General features: G+C 44.7%; 2 protein-coding genes and 2 long non-coding RNA genes across 11 annotated transcripts in view; 1 reads left to right on the top strand and 3 right to left on the bottom strand.

The window, feature by feature from the left end:
• Positions 1 to 10,939, top strand: part of LOC148382414 (uncharacterized) — a 41,513-nt gene extending 30,574 nt beyond the window's left edge. For 6 of the 7 annotated variants that reach the window (XR_015854079.1, XR_015854078.1, XR_015854074.1 and 3 more), the window contains one exon: positions 9,868 to 10,707. This is a non-coding gene — a long non-coding RNA (uncharacterized LOC148382414). Of the gene's footprint in view, positions 1 to 9,867; positions 10,708 to 10,793 lie in introns of those variants that run through there. The other variant, XR_015854077.1, reaches the window with a different exon arrangement.
• Positions 968 to 1,915, bottom strand: LOC148382416 (uncharacterized). The gene is made up of 3 exons (XR_015854104.1): positions 1,800 to 1,915; positions 1,524 to 1,606; positions 968 to 1,423 (listed from the first exon to the last, which is right to left on the bottom strand). It is a non-coding gene; the product is annotated as an uncharacterized LOC148382416 (long non-coding RNA).
• pmp22b (peripheral myelin protein 22b) lies at positions 4,840 to 10,424 on the bottom strand. Its single transcript, XM_088360327.1, has 5 exons — positions 10,268 to 10,424; positions 9,886 to 9,980; positions 9,649 to 9,742; positions 6,542 to 6,682; positions 4,840 to 6,345 (listed from the first exon to the last, which is right to left on the bottom strand). Exons 2-5 carry the CDS (start codon positions 9,961 to 9,963, stop codon positions 6,185 to 6,187), a joined length of 474 nt encoding a protein of 157 aa, XP_088216453.1. The 5' UTR covers positions 9,964 to 9,980; positions 10,268 to 10,424; the 3' UTR covers positions 4,840 to 6,184.
• Positions 10,940 to 14,772: 3,833 nt separating the features above from the next.
• On the bottom strand, positions 14,773 to 17,353 carry tekt3 (tektin 3). 2 transcript variants are annotated; one of them, XM_088360194.1, is made up of 8 exons: positions 17,257 to 17,339; positions 16,654 to 17,198; positions 16,302 to 16,385; positions 16,168 to 16,238; positions 15,941 to 16,084; positions 15,654 to 15,876; positions 15,232 to 15,386; positions 14,773 to 15,176 (listed from the first exon to the last, which is right to left on the bottom strand). In XM_088360194.1, exons 2-8 carry the CDS (start codon positions 17,188 to 17,190, stop codon positions 14,960 to 14,962), a joined length of 1,431 nt encoding a protein of 476 aa, XP_088216320.1. In that variant the 5' UTR covers positions 17,191 to 17,198; positions 17,257 to 17,339; the 3' UTR covers positions 14,773 to 14,959. The 2 variants fall into 2 exon arrangements, with proteins under 2 accessions (XP_088216320.1, XP_088216319.1); XM_088360193.1 differs by having other exon boundaries at positions 16,654 to 17,353.
• Between the last annotated feature and the right edge of the window lie 1,687 nt (positions 17,354 to 19,040).

Below are 19,040 nucleotides of genomic sequence, written 5' to 3'. Positions count from 1 at the left end.
TTTACACTGTTTTCAATTCAAGAGAAATAGAATATCCTTCGTGTCAGTTTCACCCTGAAATATTCCAAATAAAATATTTTACTTTTGGCCTGGTCTCCACTTTCAGCGGCACTTGAGCCTCTTCCAAAGACAATGGGATTATTTCGAAGCTTCCAGTGTCACCAGCAGGTCGCTTTTAATACGCAAGCAGCTTTGTGGGTTCCATTCTGGCGGCGTTACACGCTCTAATTGTGGCTCAAGCTTTCGACTTTACAGTGAAAGTTTACTATCAATGGAGAGTTGCCCCCCCCCTCCCCTTTTCGCCGCCCCCTTGTGCAGCAAAGACAATGTGTTTTTACAGCACCTCATTAATGACAGCATGATGGCACTTTGAAAGGAAAACGGTTCCTCCTGGAAAGTTGCTTCATTCGGAGGCAATTGCTGGGGATTAAGGCACTTGTGGCCTTTGTAGGCCAACACCTCCTTCTCCTTTTTTTCCTTCTTCTTACTAGCATTAGCATCCAAATGTCCCGAGTGATTTAAAGAGCTTGACGGGAGAAATAAAGTCCAATTTGCATTTGACTTGCTCTTAAGTGCAGCGGGCAGGCAGCGCCAAGCTTGAAAGGACACATCTGTTTTCGTCTTTAAATGTTAAGTGAGAGTAAACGTGTTGGCTGTTAAAGTTGTCCATCTATAAACATACATTACTAAATAACTTCATACCGATTGTTTGTGCCAAAATTGCCGGTCATTGTTGGAAAACTGTCCATTTAGGAGCAGTAAATCACGGTTTACGTTTTCAGAGGTTTTGTACAATCTTTTTTGTAAAATTTGCCCTTTGGACCGATTAAATATGCTCCAAATGCATTGACTACTGCTTTGATTTGGTGTAGGTTTTTGTTTTGTTTTTTTCTGTCCGTGAAATATTTGTTGTTATACACACAGAAGATAAATTTGTCTGGATTGTGGCCACATAGTTATGGTTTATTCGGTGACCAGGTTTTGCGGTTCAGAGTATGGAGACCTTCCCATTGTGTCTTGTCATGGGGGTCATGACAAGTGGAAACGAAGCCCAGTTGGTATCTTCTGCCGGATGATGACGGAACAGAACGGGAACTGCTGCTGCACCGCTCCACCTGCCGCCCTCACAGCTCCGCCCCGGGGGTGCCCAGGAGCACCCGCTGGGCGGCGTCACGGCAACCAAAAGTACTCCCCCGCCGACTTGGGCCAAGCTGTTACGTGTCAGCACATCTTGGCGGCTCCATTAGCATATAAAGAGAAGAACGCTAGCAGCATCTGAGACCGTAGCGCACCCCTGAGATCCTCCAAAATGACTCCCAGGCACCTTGCAGTAGTCTCTGGACAGCAGCACGGTCATCAAAGTCTCCTCCTCCGCCTGGCAGCTGTACACAGTTCTGGCAAGCTTATAGTGCAACAACATTCACTGGAGGTTCAAAGGTCAAACAGTGGGTTGTCAGTGGATCAATTCTGATAACAGTTCCGTTAATGAAAGCAGACATCATTAAAAGCTAGTTTCCAAGAACCTTATTGAAGTCTGCCAATTGTTGGGTGGTACTTTGAGGTACTAGTTGTAGTGCCTGGTCAGCTGCATTTGTCATTGCCGAAACTACAAATAACAAAAATAACCACGTTAGCGTTTCCTGGTTGCTGCGCTTTGATAATACCACTATCTCTGCTTTTGCCTGTCCGACGTTGACCAATTACGCCTTATTGACCGCCCGATGGCATCTTTTGTCTCGCTTTGGGCTTCTAATGATTTTTTAAATTAGAAGAAGATAGAACAATGCAGCCACGCTTACTTGCAAATGAGGTACAGATACGACGTCCGGCTGCGTCCACGTTGATTGCGCCCTAGGCTAACGACGCTAATCTGTTATTGACCGGAACTTGTTTGAGTCTCAGTGCCCGTTTATCCTGCTGAACCTTGATTAGCTCCGCCTGTTTTTGGACGCTGCAGTCTTAATTTACTAGAACGCAAGCTGTGCAAATTTAGACAGTTTCAAGTCTGATATGTTTTGGCCCATTTATAGTGTGTGTAATTCAGTATTTAATCATTTGGAGAACTCCTAAAATGGACCAACTGTTGCATTGGACAAAAGTAATTCAGGTAAATCACAACAACGAAAAACGGTATTAAAACTGTTTTAATAGTTTTAGTGATGTAATTACAATCATCTAATTATTTAAGATCAAAGATAGAGCGATAATAATTGAAACTGATGGTGGAAATGTTTTCTTTCAGATATGTTTGACTCAAACATGCTGTGGGAGCCCTTCAATTGTTAGCGTTGTCTTTGTGTCGCAGACGATTTACTTGAACCGCAAGTGTTGGAATGCAAAAGTAACACTTGTAAAATCACAGCTCAAGAGGAGGAAGTTTCCAGATGTTTTAGCACTTGTCAGGTCCGCTTTTCCACCACCCCAGGTGGTGTCCAGATGCGGGGTTAAGCCATCTCGACTCGGGGTGACTTACGATGCGTCGTAAAAAAAAAAAAATGAACGAAGAAGAAAAACACCTCGCAGAAGGAGTCCAATAAGATGGACTTCCTGTCAGCGTCGCACTAATGTTGTGGCAGCTCATTGCGGAGGGAGTTGACACATTAGCCCGACGGGAGGTGGGGTCAGGGTACGGGGTGTCGCCACGCGTTCTGTTCTGGATCAGCGAGAGCGCAAAGTGGCAGCTCGGGGTCACTCAAGGCCTCTGACTTATTGCCAGCTGCCAAGAGCAGGAAAACGGCGGCGAATTTCCTCCTCCAAATGTACAATATATTGTAACTTTGTGGCACCACCAGGTTGGATTTTTCAACAAGATCCAGCAGATGGCACTGTGGTGAAAAAGCAATTTTAAGTTTCATACAGCAGGATGTTTTTCCCAAATGTAACAGAGGCTTCCAAGGGTGTCCACTCTGACACGCCTAATAGAAGTAACGTCTCTCTAATGGACTGGGGGGCCGACTATATTAGGTTGCCTCTAGAGCCCCCCCCACTGCCTCCCACCTCCCTTTCTTTAAACACCAGCCATAAAAGTCCCTGAACCGTATAGGAATATGTTGACCACATGGCCTTTCAATGTGTGCGTGTGATTTACTGCAGTGAGTGCAACAGTGTTTTTAAGGCGGCAAGCTAAGTGGCTAACGTCTTCCCTGAAGGACCGCCATCAAGATGACAAACAATGCACTTTTTCTTTCTTTTCTTTTAATTAAAACAGTAAACGCTCATCAAGGCAGTTAAGCATGCTGTGCGCTTTGAAGCCAGCAGCTTTCGAGATGATTCCTCGTGTGAAATCGTGCAGTGCTGAGAGACAGAGCTCACTGAAAAACAAAGTATCTGATGAACGGACTTGACTAAGCCATGAATTAACTGGAAAACTAACTGGTCGCTTATGAGAAGATACAAATTAGTGCTGTAGGACCAGATTGTAGAGTAGACTCTTTAACCAACTCACGCTGATATACTTTGAACTTCGAGAAATACTGCTTCATCATCGTCTAATCGTATCACAATGTCATTTATTTTTTTTCCACATCGTCTCAAGCCAAAAGTTCTTTGATGCGCTCATGTTGATGGATGATGGCGTGGGGCTCGACCTTGGAAGGCCCGTCGGCATGGAAGTCATGAGAAGTGTCAGCTGTGCGCGGTAAATGAGTTTGTCATTAGGGAGGGAAGTTTGGCCCTCTCTGACGTGTGAACGGTGCGCTAATGCTAACGTGCTAAAGGCAAAAATGAGCTCGCATTACACAAATGAGCCGCGCCTGGAGGCTCTTACAGCGCCGGCGATGGCAAGCAGATGGCGGTGAGACCCCCGACCCTTTAATATCGTGTGCCATTTGCATTTAATGAGCCTTAATTGAGTCTGCTGACCGCACCCCCTACCTCTCAAAGACCCCCACGCACAGGCGAAGCTAATTTTGCATCACGGTGTACCCCCAACCAAGGATTGATAGATGATGGTGCACCTTCTGGTTGGAGAATGCTAATTGAATATTTGACGAAAATCCAGAAATTGTATAAAAGTAGACACATTTGCACCATTATAATATTTTATATTTCTTTACATTTCTTTACCACTTGCTCATAACAAAATATTGTAATAAATAATAATAATCTGTAAATTTTAAAGATGATGGTTTTAAAAAAAAACCTAAAAAGTATTTTAATCTTTCATCCCAGCTATTTTACTTGGAATCTCACTTTGTCTCTAATTACCAAATCCCTTTTTCTGGCCTTTAATCACTATCATTATTAATGACCAGCCATGACCATGACACTGGTGCCAAATGACACATGAGTAACTAATGGCGGCTAAGGCGGACCAGTCGCACATCCAGACCAGACTAATCAATCATATGTCGAGTTAATGTTTCGGAGACAATGGAGTGAGCCAAAAAATTTTTGCATGACCCAGGGGACACTCCTCATCCTTCTAAGTCATGAGAATTGAGCTGCAATGCCGGTATGTCTCCACACGAGGGCAGTGTGCGGTAGGCATATCGTGTTGTGTGCGTCTTGTTGCACTAAGCAACTATAACCACCAGATAGCAATGTTGCAGAGTTTGAATTTTTTTCCCCAGCGATGGCCTGCCATTATAACAGAAAACAATATGTTGATTGAAAAGCATTATAAAAACTTTCAATTGCACGGTCTATTTACATGTCGGCTATAACTAAATAACAGAAAAAAAATATGTTGCAATTTTTGGTGTGAAAAATATCATTAAATCATCAACATCAAAGTTAAAACATTCTATTCATGTCAGATATTTGGACGTTGCTGGAAAAACTATTATAACTATTGTAAAATTGTTATGTATTTATTATAAAAATGAAATCAAAGTGCTGTTTGGTGGTCAGAGAGGTCCTCTTTATTGGTTACGCTATAAGTCACAGTTAGCTTTGGTAACACGGCGAACGCTACACACGCGTGTAAACATGAAAAAATACACGCACACACAAAGCACGCGGCAAAATGGCCGGGCAGTCGTCATCAGAGCGCAACGTCTCTTCTAACTGCAAGCCACATTGGACATTATACAATAGATGTATATATGCAAGATGGCTGCCGCTTAGTGCTTGATAGTGCTGGCAGCTTTGTTTTACAGTATATGATCAGCTCACAGATTAATACAATGCAAATGGTTCGAAATTAGCTTTTATTTTCACGTTTGCAGCCCTGGTAGTGTTTGCGTGCGTGTGTGTGTGTATGTGTGTGTGGTGTGGTGTGTTGTATGTGACATCTGTTTATCCCCACATGCATCAAGTAATTAGTGCGACTTCAGTCCCTTTTCTTGGCAGAATACATCAGCGCTAGCTAGCTAATCATGATTTTTCATTTTCAATGGAGTTAAGGCGTGTGCATGATTTTCTTACGCACAACTTTAATACGCAAAGTTGCTGTGCGGTGGAGTTCAAGTATGCGTGCAGCCGCATCGCGCTCTTCTTTGCCAACTTGTCCTTGTTTGCATCTAGTTTGCATATGTGGTTAACAATCATAAATACAAAGTGGTATAGCCGCTATGGAAAAAGAACAAAAACAAAACAGTCAAATAATGAGAAAAAAGCTGCGAAGCAAAAGCCGCAGAGTATATCATGTTATTGTATTGTACTATTCTAGCTAATACTGATAGTCCAAATGACTGCATGGATTGAAATCCGACGTCCACCGAGCGACCCACGAGTGGCGTGATGGAAGAGGAATGATAAATATTTATAATAGAGTAATAGCACCATATTTTGTTTTTGTCAAAGAAATATAAAAAGCTCACACATAAAAAAAAAAGGACCAGATCTATCGCTTATTGTTGTATCCTGGCTTGCTTACCACTCTTTTTAAACTAAACACACACACACACGCACACAAAACAATTTGCTAATCCTTCTAGTTTGTTTTAAACATGCACTTTGGTTAATGTACTCATCTGTTAATCCTTTGGCAAATGAACAAACAAAAAACAAACAAACGCGGAGGCACTTAAACAAGCTAAACAAGCTAACGTGACAGAGCAACACAAAAACTATGTACATGTATGTAAAAGTGTTACATTATAAATAGGTTTTAAACCATAGATACTATATACATCTTGAAACGGAGACACGGTCGGTTTGCTCGGGGGCGTCGGCATGTGGCGGCGATGCTGGGGGTGGGGGTGTGGAGATGACGTCAGCGCGGTGATGGGGATGCCGCCGCTCATTCTCGCTTCCTCAAGATAACATAGATGAGGCCGCTAATAAGCGCCAAGGGGAAGGCCACCCATGCCAGGATGTAAGAGTAACCAAAGTCGTCCGTCTCAGGCACCCACTCCGGACTCATCACCGTGTAGATGATAGCGCCGCTCATCACAAACAAACCTAAAGAAAGTCGGGAGAACGTTTAAAAAAAAAATTCTTTGCTCAGTGTGTTGGCATCTAATATCCAGCAAGAGCTGTTTCGTTAAATTGAGTTGTCTCGCCTTTGTGAGATGTCCTCATTTTGTTGAAGCAAAGAATAACCAGCTTAGATGTTCTTTGTATTTGATTACTGCTTGTGTACAGTTAGTGTACTCACTAGCAAGGATCTGGAAGGTTCCAGTGATGAAGAAGCGTCCACCCTTCTGCAGAGTAAAGAGCTGGCAGAAGAAAAGGAAGAGCGCCAGGCAGCTGAAGATGATGGACAGGATCATGAGGGCCTGGACCGCCTGGATCCACTCTGGACATAAAAAAAGCAAGAGGAGACATAATCAATAACAGGCCGGTCACCGGAGACGGTAGCGGAATAAACCTCCATCATTAAAGCCTGTAACGAGCACAGCGAGCAACCAACGTTGCAAAGACTGTCGGGAGCATGTTTACTTCAGGGAGCTTGTAATGGATCCATAATGATGCTACTAGCCTGGGTATCTTGTTCTTGAACCCCACCCCCAGCCTCTCCCCTCCATCCATCCCTTGCATCAGGACCGGCGACTAATCATCGATCCAGACACAGCAAGACCTCCAAGTCCAAAAGAGTGGAGTCCATTAACCCATTAACCGCCTACCATGCTGGGAATTTGCCAGATAGGCCACAACATGAGATACAGTACACATTATATCCAGATCTAATACCCAATTCTTTAAAACCATCTTGCCTTCATTATTGGTTGTGCTTAATATATTAATTTGTGCCTGTCAAAAAATTTAAAACACATTATGTTATATTAAATATTATGTTATTGCTGTAGCGATTGTTGGTGTGTCCTGTAAATGTGCTTTGATTCTCGACGCATACGCTGGAAATTTAAATCAAATTAGGCTACACAATGCCAATGTTGTGCTTTTACTTTCAAAACAAAGCATGCAGTGTTTATCTGTACGTGGACCGCTTCCTGTCAAACAAGATGGATAACATAAGCGAGGAAACCCAACACGCTCAGACTATTAGCGGCGCACCGGCCATCTCGCCAAAATGCGGCCACCACCCCATGGCGGGATTTAGTTTTTGCGACTGTTACATAATCCCGCAGGCTGATAAGTTGATAGGTCGGCGGAATGTTCCGTCCATTGGCCTTTAAATACGGATGCTACACCGGCGAGCCTTTTTCCTTCCTTGACTGTCAACACGGGACGTTTCCCCCGTCCTGGTGTCATGAAAACACACAAATCAATCATGCCACTGAGCATCACTTTGATGCCAAACAGGAAAATAACAGTTGATAAGCAATGGTCTTGGAGGTCCTTGGTGTTTCATTCCTGTTTTTCGCTACTAGGTAGCTATGTGTTTGCGTTACTAAGGACGCATGAAATAATAAAAACTTTACTTGCGTCTCATACTTTGTGTCTTGGCTAGGTAGATAAAATAGCAATCTTTAAAATTTTACTAAGGTTGCCTTGTCAAATTACAGACTAATCTAAACGCTAAGGGTGCATATCAACATTACTAACATCAGATATTTTCACAAAAAATCCAGGCGTTACCAATGCTAACATTTGTCTCTGTGACCCTTACCCTCCAGACTAAATTCCATGAAATAATTTTTCTTGGATGAACGAGCGCATTGTTTAAATTAGCATTAATGTGTGACCGCCGCCCCCTCGTTGCTTGCCCCTTCAACATGCTTTTCTCTGTGACGACCGAAATTGTAAAAATTAGCTTGGCGTGTAAAAAAAAAAGAAAGAAAGCGGAACAAAAATTAAGTTGATTACTCAGCAGACAATCCCGCCTGGTGACGCCCTACACTACTGACACCCCTTGCCCTGGCTAGCCCTCTATCTTCCTGCCATCTGCCTACACACACACACACACACGCACACACACACACACACACACACACACACACACACACACGCACACACTGCTTGCTTAAATAAACAGTGCGTCATGAGGCCTCGTGAAAGCAAGTCAAACAAACTACCTGACAAAACACATGGCCGGCTCTGGGCCGGCCAAGCTCGGCCCATTCTGGGCCTCTGACATCATTGGCATTAAAACCCTACAAAAAAACAAACGTGCTGCACGTTCTAAAGTTGGCACAAAATAACCTCCACTCAAATATTGTCACACATAGATACACATATGCTATATAAATCTCAAAGTGTGCAGCTGCTGCCGCCCTAAATCGTCCTGCTGGACACTGCAAGCTAAGATGGGACACTGTGCTCTGGCACTGGGCGTGACCCTCCATCAGCAAATGTGCGGCACATACACACACACACAGACACGCACACACACAGACATGCTTTAAATACTCCTCCGCAACCCCACCCACACACACACGCATCTCAAATGGTTGGTCACTATACTGTTTCTGCACACGGGACCTCAATATGGACATCACGCCACTGACTATTTATACAAGCAGCGGCCTTTCCAAAGGCCACCGGCACATTCTCTCCCTTAGATGGCGCCAGAGGGGCAACCCCGACACGCCCTCACAATCGGCAAGTCATCCTGCACTGCATTGGTGTACTCGACAGCAGAATAGAATTAATGTTGCCATGGTGGCTCTGCAATGTCGCCCATAGCACGGACACGGCTGTACTACTGATAGTCATGGTATGAAAAATCCAAATAATCCCACTGTAGGTTTTGGAGGACTCCTCCATATTGTCACAAAAAATAATCCCAAATATCAAAACAAGTCATTCACTGCTTTACTATTGGTAATGATACTGATCAGCTCTATAGTGACACTAATGTCACTGCAGGACATCAAGAAGTCATCTCAAGCAATGCCACTCCTTTATTACTGCTGATCATCGTACGTATCATGTCGCGAAAGTCTTCCATAGTTCCATATTTTATGCTTTTAATAATGCCATTGTTGATTTTGTCATGACATTCGTGGAAATATTTTATTATAGTAATAATGGGAGTAATAATAATAGTAATAATAATAAGAAATCATGAACTGTCATTTTGGGTCTCCCATTGCATTCCCACTGCTTTACCAATCATTATTAATAATGTCAATAATCATGATGATATGTCAGTAACTACACTTATAATGACTACTCCTGCTGCTACCAGCAGCGATAATGACGATCATATTAATAATAATGCCAATAATTATTAATAATGCAAGCAATCATATCAATGACATTTGGACGCCACCATTGCACTGGGGCTGCTTTACGATCACGATCGACTGCAATTCATGATTCTTAATAATAATAATAATAATAATCGTGGATTCTGACCTCCAGTGGAGGCGCCGCCGCAACGGTAAGCTCCATTGATGATGGAGCAGTTGGTCCACAGGTCCGAGGTGCCGAAGTCACTGGAGGTCCACACCTGTGGAGCCCCAAAATCAATCGATCAGTCAAACTCACGTGACACAGCATTTATTGTTTACATTAAGACCCTCCACCATCATGACCACCCATTAACCACACCCACCCTCCACTCTTCTCCCATAGGGCAAAAGCGGGACTCACGCTGACTATGGTGGAGATGAAGAGGAGCACCAGAGCGGCGATGTGCAGGAGGACAATGCCCAGAAGAAGCAGCAGCATCTTTGCAAGAGAAGAGTCTGGATCAGGAGGAGGAGGAAGAGGAATTAGAGTGTATGTGTGTGCGTGCATTCATGTGAGCGTACACAAGCGGAACATGGGTGTGTCACTGCAGCACGCTCAGGACAAGCGCTCCCACTTTTTACGCACCGAAAGCAATGACGCCGCATCAAGTGTCACCTTTACCGAGCCGAAATGTCCCATGCAACAATTTTTATGATCTTAACCATGTCAGCCATAGTCAGATTCAAAGCACAAAGTCCACTTCCATTGCACTTTTAAAATAAATAGAGCAAGTTGTACTTACTTGGAGACGCGAGCGTGTATTCACGGCACGGTGAAAAAAAGCGGTAATAAGTTTTTGTCCAAACAGGCGGCTGAGGAGAAGGAGCGAGTGTTGTCCACAAGCGGCTGTGTGTGACGGCGCGGTGAGAGCCGGCCGCCTCTTATAAAGTGTCTCATTATGGAAAAGACAAGACCCGCCCAGGCGGCCCGGCCCCCCTCCGCATTTAGACGCACGCTGCGTAATGGCGCGCCGTTTCCCTGGTTACCAGCCCTGTGTGTATGTGTGTGTGTAATCACTGTTTTGCTTTCGTAGTAGTCGTAGTAGACATACGCTTACCAAAATACTCTGAACCTAAAATAAATTAAATAATCTGAATTGATTGTAGTTGGAATAATAATGACTCTATTGTTGTTGTAAAAAAAAAACTAAGATTACAATAAAAGGACAAGGCTTTAGTAAAATCGCTTTTGTCCCATTTATTAAAACTGTCAACAACAGAAGGTTTGACTGATTTTCTGCGCACTGACTTTTACTTCTTGGGTTTCAGGAGATCAGGAAAAGCCACCTCTGGTGAGCAAAAAAAAGTGAAAAGGTCCATGGCTCTTGATACACAATAAGGATGAAATCTTTTTTAGATTGAGGGGCCACAAGCAGCTGATGAATCTGAAGTGAAGTGTAATTGACATTTATGCTTGATAGGTAAGTTGATCACCTTTTTTCATTCTCAATTGGATGTACATTAAGAAAAATACATCCTCAAAACTTATTTATAATACATTATTTATTTATAATAATTCATGCTGCCAATGTAGTAGCAGCCCTGGCTAGCTTGTTGACAGTGCACTGTACCTACAACGTGCATCAAATCTACATTGAATTGACTCCCACTCAAATGCACTGGGGGGAATAGAGAAAGAAACCCTAAAACTATTTATATTAATGAATATTGAAATAAAATGTGAATATACGAATCCACAAGTGTCGAACCAACAAGTATGTCGAGGTCGACTGTATAGCACTATGACGTCTTGATGATGGCAGCCAGCCAGGGGGCTCCATCCAGCAGACATTGCCTGTGGTTTCCATGGCAATGGGAAAAATAAACATCAAGGCTTGTGTCATGAGCCCCGTGACTCACGGCCCGTGTGAACATACGTGCTGCGCTAGCTAGCATCAGTGTAGGGCTCTCCCCTCTGTTTGATATGACTCATTCTTCTGTGGCCACTCTGTGTGTGTGAGTCCGTGTAAAAATATCCACCCGTGTTGCTCATAGCGATGCAACGAGCGGAATTCCAGGAAATGTACAAGGAGCGGTCAAAGCTGTAAATATTCCCAAATATTTGCTGTCGAGGATCCTCATAAAGACAGGAAGTGGCGCGTGTGCATCAGGGCGTGCGTTTCCTGTCGCTATAAACACACACTGCGCTCATCTCCAGCCGCTAAGATGTGTCGACATCTTCTCTCTTCACAGCACTTGTGTCAAGATGGAGGCTAGCACGAGTCTTAAAGTGGCCGCCGACGGGGTGCTTAGCAACCTCTCTGATAGCCCAATGAGCCGACGGGACGGTGGCGAGGGAGCGAGCTTCCTCTCTGCAGTAAAACACGCGCCACTGCTGCCTCTTGTTAAATGTTTTCCATGCCTTATATGTCCATGTTTGCGCAGACGCGACATAGTGGACGCACCTTGTTGCTTGAGAGCTGAAAATGTTGGAACAATGTATAAAGACATCGTTCGATTTTTCATTAAGGGCTAGCCAATGTGATTAGAAGGAAGCCCCAAGGGTCAGGCGGTGAGTGGGGATGGGTGCTGGGGCGGCATCCAAGAATCTCATCTCCTTAGCTGAAAGGACCAAAGTCAAAGGTGGCCACTAGCACACTGTACTGTATGTAAGAAGCACAACAAGAGTGTGATCCATTCTATTGTTGCTTTCTGTTAGCCCATGGCCATTTGTTTTAAATAATTAACTGCTAAGTCCCCAAAATCAAGAAATGCAGCTAGAATGTAAGCAAGCTATAGCTAGCTTTAGCATCCGCCTAAGTAAACAAATATCACGTTCATACCACACAGTGAGTTAATAATTCAGAAGATGGCACCTAAATATTAACACGTACTTTGCAAGCCGTTTTGACAGTCCTTAATAGAAAATCAATTGAGGTCTTTGCTTTGAGCCAGCCAAGCGGTAGCACATTCAAAATGAGTTGGGTTATTGATCGGTATATCCTTAGAACTCAGTAGCCTTCTCTACCTGGTGCAACCTTGCCTTTAAACAAAAAAATAGAGATGGGGAGGGGACAACAGATGGAGTTGTTTGTTTTGACTGATGAGTACAGATGCACGTGCTACTGCACAGAACCACCATGCCAACCTTAACTTTTCATTTTTATTTACAAACTTTATCATAGCTATCAAGTATGTTTCATAGCAAACTGCTAAAAGTAACCTCAAATGGCCAAAGCACAATGGCAATGCTTTTTACGGATTAGAAACATGCTTCTTCTTCCAAGTGTAAGGTCGTTGGGACGGGAAACCGCAGGGTGCTTATCTTTTCGTCTTAAGGCTTCCTTGCCTCGTATATTTTTTTTTGTCAGTATTGCTCAGCAGCCTCTTGAGAGGCTTCTTCCACGCTGTGGCCGCGCTCCAACAGCCACAGGAAGTTCCCATGAACGTTCCCAACGCCTGCCCGGAGTCTCACGTGAACCACCACAGAGACCACAAGGGAGGTCCTTTTCACATGCTAACGGCTAATGCTAGTATCATGACTTGATGGCAAATGACAATACGGCCTTCCAGGTTACAGAGACTGATTAATACAATTCTGATCTACAGGACATGTACTTTACATATCTTGGATTTCAGGTACCTCATACCACAAGTTTTATAGGTTCTTTTCCAGTGGTTCTTAACCTGGGTTCGGTGAGTCGGCTTCAGGGGTTCGGCAGAGCTGGTATGTCATTGCCTCTGCCCCCCCCCCCCCCCCCCCCTAGAGGGGTTCGGTGAATGCGCACATGAAACTGATGGGGTTCGGTATGAGGGGTTTGGTGAATGCACATACGAACCTGATGGGTTTCAGTAACTCCAAAAAGGTTAAGAACCACTGTTCTATTCTATTGACTAGTTTATATAAAATGAGTGCTTTGGTTCTACAGAGGTTGGGGGAAAAGACAGCTCTCCGATGGGTTCACGTGATTTTGTGTGCGACTGTATATCAGTGCAACGACTTATTCGCCGTTCTGCTTCCCTAGGAACAATTGACTTGAGTAATCCTTCACAATAAGAGAATCTGACATGAATCAATGTTTTTTTTTTTTTTTTTTAACTCGGGCTCCGTTTGTAATTGCAGGCTCTCTTTCCCTCTCTCCCTCTCGAGTCTCTGCTGTCGGAATGTAAGGATGCAAAATAACACACGGCCGTTATAAATAACCCGCCAATATGTTTGGAGCGTCGCAAGGATTCCAGCGTACATTCCGCATGTACGGGGGAAGGGAGGCCCTGTTGGTGGGGGTGTCAAAGAGGAGTGTCTATTTACGTCCCACCTAAAAGGAGACATAGCGATGCAAGTTTTCATTGCCGGCCTTCAGAGAAGACTTTCTCTAAGAATCCGCAGGGAATTCCTGCACATTTTGTGAGGTCGGAAAGAGTTCAATCTTTGTTGACTTCACTTTCGGTCCCTTTTTGACCCAGCGAGTTAGCATACTGTTTATATCCCTTCTGGCACGAGAGGCAAATATTTGCCCGATATCTTTGGATTGCAGTGATAGGCTATGAAGCTAGCCTTACCCACTCCACATACTAAGATTTCTCTGCATATTCTGATGGAAATTTAAATTATTGTTGAGTCGTAATGGTTTAATAGCATCAGGACAAAAAAAAAAAACATTATCTGCTGGGCTTTTGAATATATCTGCGTGTGCATGTACACACACCTCTATTAAACACACACGCGTTGAGGACGCCATGTAGCTCCCGGTGTTGTTTGCACAGCACGGTAACAGAGAGGCTGTAAAATATTACACCCAAAGCAAAGTGCAAGCGGCACACAAACACGCAGAAATACAATGGCAAAACACACACACACACACACAGTTATCAGTTTTATCTGTACAGTCACTCCCTCAAGTGTCACAAATGGCAAACCACGCCTGCGCATTTAGATTTGTGCCTGCTCATCTATTGATTTTAAAAGCATTAGTATGCTGCAACTGTCCGCAAACCCTGCCCCACGCTCAGGGCGGTGGCGGCGACTCAATCACGGCGTGGTTAGGACCCCGATGGGGCGGCGTGAACCGGTGTGCGGGCGGGGCCGATTGCGGCGTCTCCATTCGAAGCGAAGTGCCGAGTCATCGTAAAGCTGCTGATAGATGCGTGTGTGTGTATACATGTTGGCCTTGACCATGAGGTGACACTCTGGTCCGATTAAGATGACAAATGTGAAAGAGTGTGTTCCTACACTACTGATAAACATACAATATTTATAGTCCATTTGCAGTAGCCAAAATACATGGATTAGGTGTGACGTTAAGTCCGTCAATGCTCACAATGGTGGTGGTGACAACTCCAAATTTGCTTTCCTGTTTTTATTTCATCTACTGGTGTTTCACGCATAACATACTATTTCAGTCCAGAAACTCACACAAAAGTAATAACACTCACATGTTATTTACTATCATGCAATGACCTCCCACGCCTTGTAATTGACTGTAAACTAATATTGCTCAAGTGTATCCCGTGAGTCGCGGTACGCTGGGGAAGGTCTTGCGTATGCTCATGCACTTCTCCTGGTCCAGGAAGAGTGAGTTGGCCTTGATAGAGAGGTCGTGCTCCAACGTCACTTTGGTCCTCAGCAGAGACTGGAGGCTGCCCTCGGCTTCGAGCAGCCTCTCCTGCAGCTTGCGGATGGTGTCCTCAATCTCTCGAACCTCCTCCACCAACCTGGGCATCGGAGAATGCTGGACTATTTGAAATCAAATCTGGCACACTCTGATACCTGTGGTACGGGTTATCCCTGCAGAGCTCCACGTTGGGCCGGCGGGTGCGCTCTTCCAGCCTGGTCTGAGCCACCTTCAATGGACTCTCTTTGTCCCGCAGAGCCTTTTTCAGGGACTCTATCACCATCTCCGTCTGGTAGATCTCCTGCATGGTCTAAATGAGATAAGCAGCTCACAACAAAGCGCTCCAGTGTGCATGGTTAAAAAAAAACGCACTTGAATGTATTCAGATGAGGTTTGGGTTCTAATTTCCTAATTGTGGAAAATGTGCTTAATGATGGACCCTGCTTTTGGCTGCTTTCCAAATATAAAGACATGTGTAGGTCTTTACAATATTGTCTTGAAGTGTAGGAATGTTTCAGGTGGTTTCTCACTGAATAATGATCAGCAAACAAACAAGTGTGATCATGTGATGATGGACCTTGGCGAGATGGGCCTGAAGGCTGTTGCGAGCGTCGGCCGTCTGTGCCACGCGACCGGTGAAGGACACGTTGACATTGTTGAACTGACTCCACATTTCGCTGGAGGTGGCGCTGAGCAGCACTTCGATCTCGTCGCGAAGTTTGCGCGAGGCGGCACGCTGGCTCTGCGAGCGCAGAACGTTGTTGTCGGTGAACTTGGACCACGACTCCGGCAGTGAGACCCTGGTGGGACAAGCATTGTGTTGACAATATTGAAAAACATCGGTTTTGATAGGTCGCCGCTCACGAGGGGTCAATGCGTTCGATTCCGCGGAAGAAGCCAATGCCATCCGAAGTGTTCCTCAGGTTATGGCAGCGGTCGTCTATCCTTTGCGCCATCACTTTGTTGCTCAGGTCTCGTTCCAGTTCGTGCTGCGCCTCGCGGTTTAACCTATTTAGTGCCTCACCCCCCCCCAAAAAATTGACAATTATCAATCAATGTGATCAGGCAACCACCGCCATGATGAGACTCACGCTAGCTGGGCTGTGGCTCTCTCCAGATGTTGCCTCATCCTAGTCTGACAGGACTTTATTACCTCAACTTCCTGTTTGAATCCATACTTTAATCAGTACATTTTATTATTATTATTATTATTTCCATTTTTCACCTTGATGAGGTCTTTCTCAACGTCGTCGTGGACCAGGTCGATAGCCATGCGCTTCTCGCGGTGGTACAGACATTCCTGGGACACCTGGCGGAAATTTAACACACCTTGATGCTAACGGCTACCGTTTAGTTCTTAGTAATTGTAGACAAAAACTATTCAAATAGTGTTCCTGACTTTAAAGACAGACAAAGAGACAAAAACTGTGTCAATTGTCTTAGTTCAGGTTCAGGTGAACTCAACACAAATTATTGTGTCTTAATATAAATGGCTAAAATCCTGTGCAGTGCTAATAGAGCAATATTATATATTAACCGTTATTTGACCTTTGACATCATCGGTAGTCAACGCTTACCTGAAGGGGCCGTTCGGTCTCAGCCAAGGCCCTCTCCAGCCGTCGCTTGACCTCGGCCAGTGCCGCGGTCTCTCCCGCCACGTTGTCCACCTCGTGGTTCAGTTCCGAGCGCCAGAAGGCAATGTCGTTGAGGCGCTCGCCGATGTCCTTGCTGGTGTTCTCTTGCATGCGGCGTGTCAGTTGCTCCTTGTCCTGGATCAGACGCATTGTGTCACGCCGGAGCCGCTCTGCACTGTTGCGAGATGCCTCCGACTGGCGGTAGTTGCCCTGGTTGGACTTGAACCAGTCATCCGGTGTGTAACGAGTGCTCATCGTGCTCCGGTTGGATGGGTAGAACATGGTATCTGTGCGGATCAGATCTGGGATGCTTCGCTGTAAAGTAGGGACGGTGCCTTCGTTCTTGTAGTAGCTGTTGGTTCTCCACTGGTTGGCGCTGTGGCTGGCAGGTTGAGTGTTTCGGTAGCTCGGCCCCATGGTGGAGATAGCGGGTAGGAAGTGGCCCGTCTTGGGTCGACCATATGAGGCTGGCATCTCCATGCCTAAAACTGGACTGTCTTCCTTTAGCGTCAAAACTTCAAGCTTGTGCTTCTTTGTGCCACTCACCTGCAAATGAGCTCAAGTCCTCCACAAGGTGATGCCACTTGCATAATTCATTGCTGTGTTCTAAGCGTGCAAGTCATTCATTGGTCAGGCCAACCAATGGCAGCGTCAAGCGGTCTGTCCAAGATTTCTGTTGACACAATGCTGGTTGCCGTGGGTTACCGCTGCCCTCCCCAGTGGGCAGCTTTCATGCTGAGCAGGTGCTTTTACTTTGTCAATAAAAGAAGCTAAAGCGCCTCTGAGTGTAAAATGACACGTTTCACTTAAAAATCTACAATACAATATAGAATTAAATTCCCACAACTCGGGACATCAGGTGTCAAGTAAAATTATTGACTTACACTACATTGAGGTAATGGAGAAAAGAGTGTGAATGATTGTCTGTGCCCAAAGATTGACTGGTGACCAGTCCAGGGTGAAGTTTGCTAGTGTCTGTTCAATTTGATTGAATAAATGCATATACTCTATTTAAACGTTTAACTACCACAATTAGACTAGGCGCACATTTTGAGGAAATGCTGGTCCTGCCTTTTAATTGTAGAGTTGAAGTTACCTTAAATGTAAAAATAGCTACCACAAGCTAGGCTAGTTGCATAGCAAGACTGGTGTAGTTTACTTTGTAGAAAAGTACTTTTTTTTTTTCCGCTAATATTTTTGTGTCGAATGGGACGACGACAAGCAATCTGAGCTGGCAAGCAAAGCGCCAAGCTGTCAGTTTGGATTACACTCACCTGTTGAATAATTCATGCGGCAGGAAGAGGACATGCAATCATAGTCTGCGTTGAGTTACACAATGTTGAAAATGCGGGTCATTTACACCAAAGTCTTCTTGAGATATTTTGTAACACAAGAAAGAAAAATTAGAACTATAATGTAGATTAAACCTGCCAACCAATTGTTGTTTTTTTGCACAAGCTGGCTTATTTAGACTTGAGCCACATATTTTTTCATAGGCCTGACGTAAAACAAATCGGAAGTCAGCCATTTTGTTTTGAACCAGTCCTTCTCGGCTTTCGGTCAAGCCGACATTATTGTAAACATAGTGGCTTGTAGTTAGAATGGAATGACGCGTCTCAGCATCGCTTAACATGGCAAGGTTAAAGAAGCCCCCCACACACTCTCCCACCGTGACCTCACTGGCTATAAATAATACCCCCTTCCAAAGAAAGTAGGAATAAGCCAACCTGCCATGAAATTCCTCCTGTGAGTGGAAAAAAAGTTGGCGAGCATAAGAAAAGTTTGTGTGTATTCTGCAACCATTGCAGATTACAACATATGTTGCATGTGTGTGGTGCGGGCACTTTGTGTGTGGTGATTTTCAGAAATTTCTGTAGCTACTCTGGTTTACCATAGTCAAGAAGAACACGGCCAAAGAAATGGTACATTTTTTCTTCTCATTTATATGTTTAATGTGTCACCCTAAAAAGTGAGAAAAGATCCACTAGCTATTAGCACTACCGCGCTGATCCAGTGTGGCTTGTGGCGCATGAATGCTGGCACTCTGTGGCACCAAGTGAGTAAATAAATAAATAACTGTCACAGAGTCATATGTTAGGGTCTGGACAGTGCCCTCGCCCCACTCCCCATTAATTCTCCCCTCCCTCCCATCAGCCCGCATGGTTGCGGCCTCTCCTCCGCTCTGCTGTGCTCGACACAGTGCCTCCGATGGAATGTGATGACCACGGAGCGGACAAAGCCCACCATTCACGGCCCCTCGGCCCACACTGGACGCCTGCAACTGGGAGCCTTGATTTTACAGATGGGAGGGGGTGCATGAGGGGACAGAG

Source organism: Syngnathus floridae, chromosome 18 (assembly GCF_059516105.1).
Source record: "Syngnathus floridae isolate MCC-2025c chromosome 18, RoL_Sflo_1.0, whole genome shotgun sequence".
Taxonomy (NCBI): Eukaryota; Metazoa; Chordata; class Actinopteri; order Syngnathiformes; family Syngnathidae; genus Syngnathus; species Syngnathus floridae.
This window is presented reverse-complemented; position numbering and strand designations above follow the sequence as displayed.

Coding starts and splice junctions, on each gene's coding strand:
- pmp22b (XM_088360327.1), bottom strand. CDS start 9,963: ATGCTGCTGCTTCTTCTGGGCATTGTCCTCCTGCACATCGCCGCTCTG. Junction 6,683..9,648: donor CGGCGGCGCCTCCACTGGAG/GTCAGAATCCAC, acceptor TTTTATGTCCAG/AGTGGATCCAGGCGGTCCAG. Junction 6,346..6,541: donor AACCTTCCAGATCCTTGCTA/GTGAGTACACTA, acceptor GACTTTCTTTAG/GTTTGTTTGTGATGAGCGGC.
- tekt3 (XM_088360193.1), bottom strand. CDS start 17,190: ATGGAGATGCCAGCCTCATATGGTCGACCCAAGACGGGCCACTTCCTA. Junction 16,239..16,301: donor TTGAGAAAGACCTCATCAAG/GTGAAAAATGGA, acceptor GGATTCAAACAG/GAAGTTGAGGTAATAAAGTC. Junction 15,877..15,940: donor ATCGAACGCATTGACCCCTC/GTGAGCGGCGAC, acceptor TTGTCCCACCAG/GGTCTCACTGCCGGAGTCGT.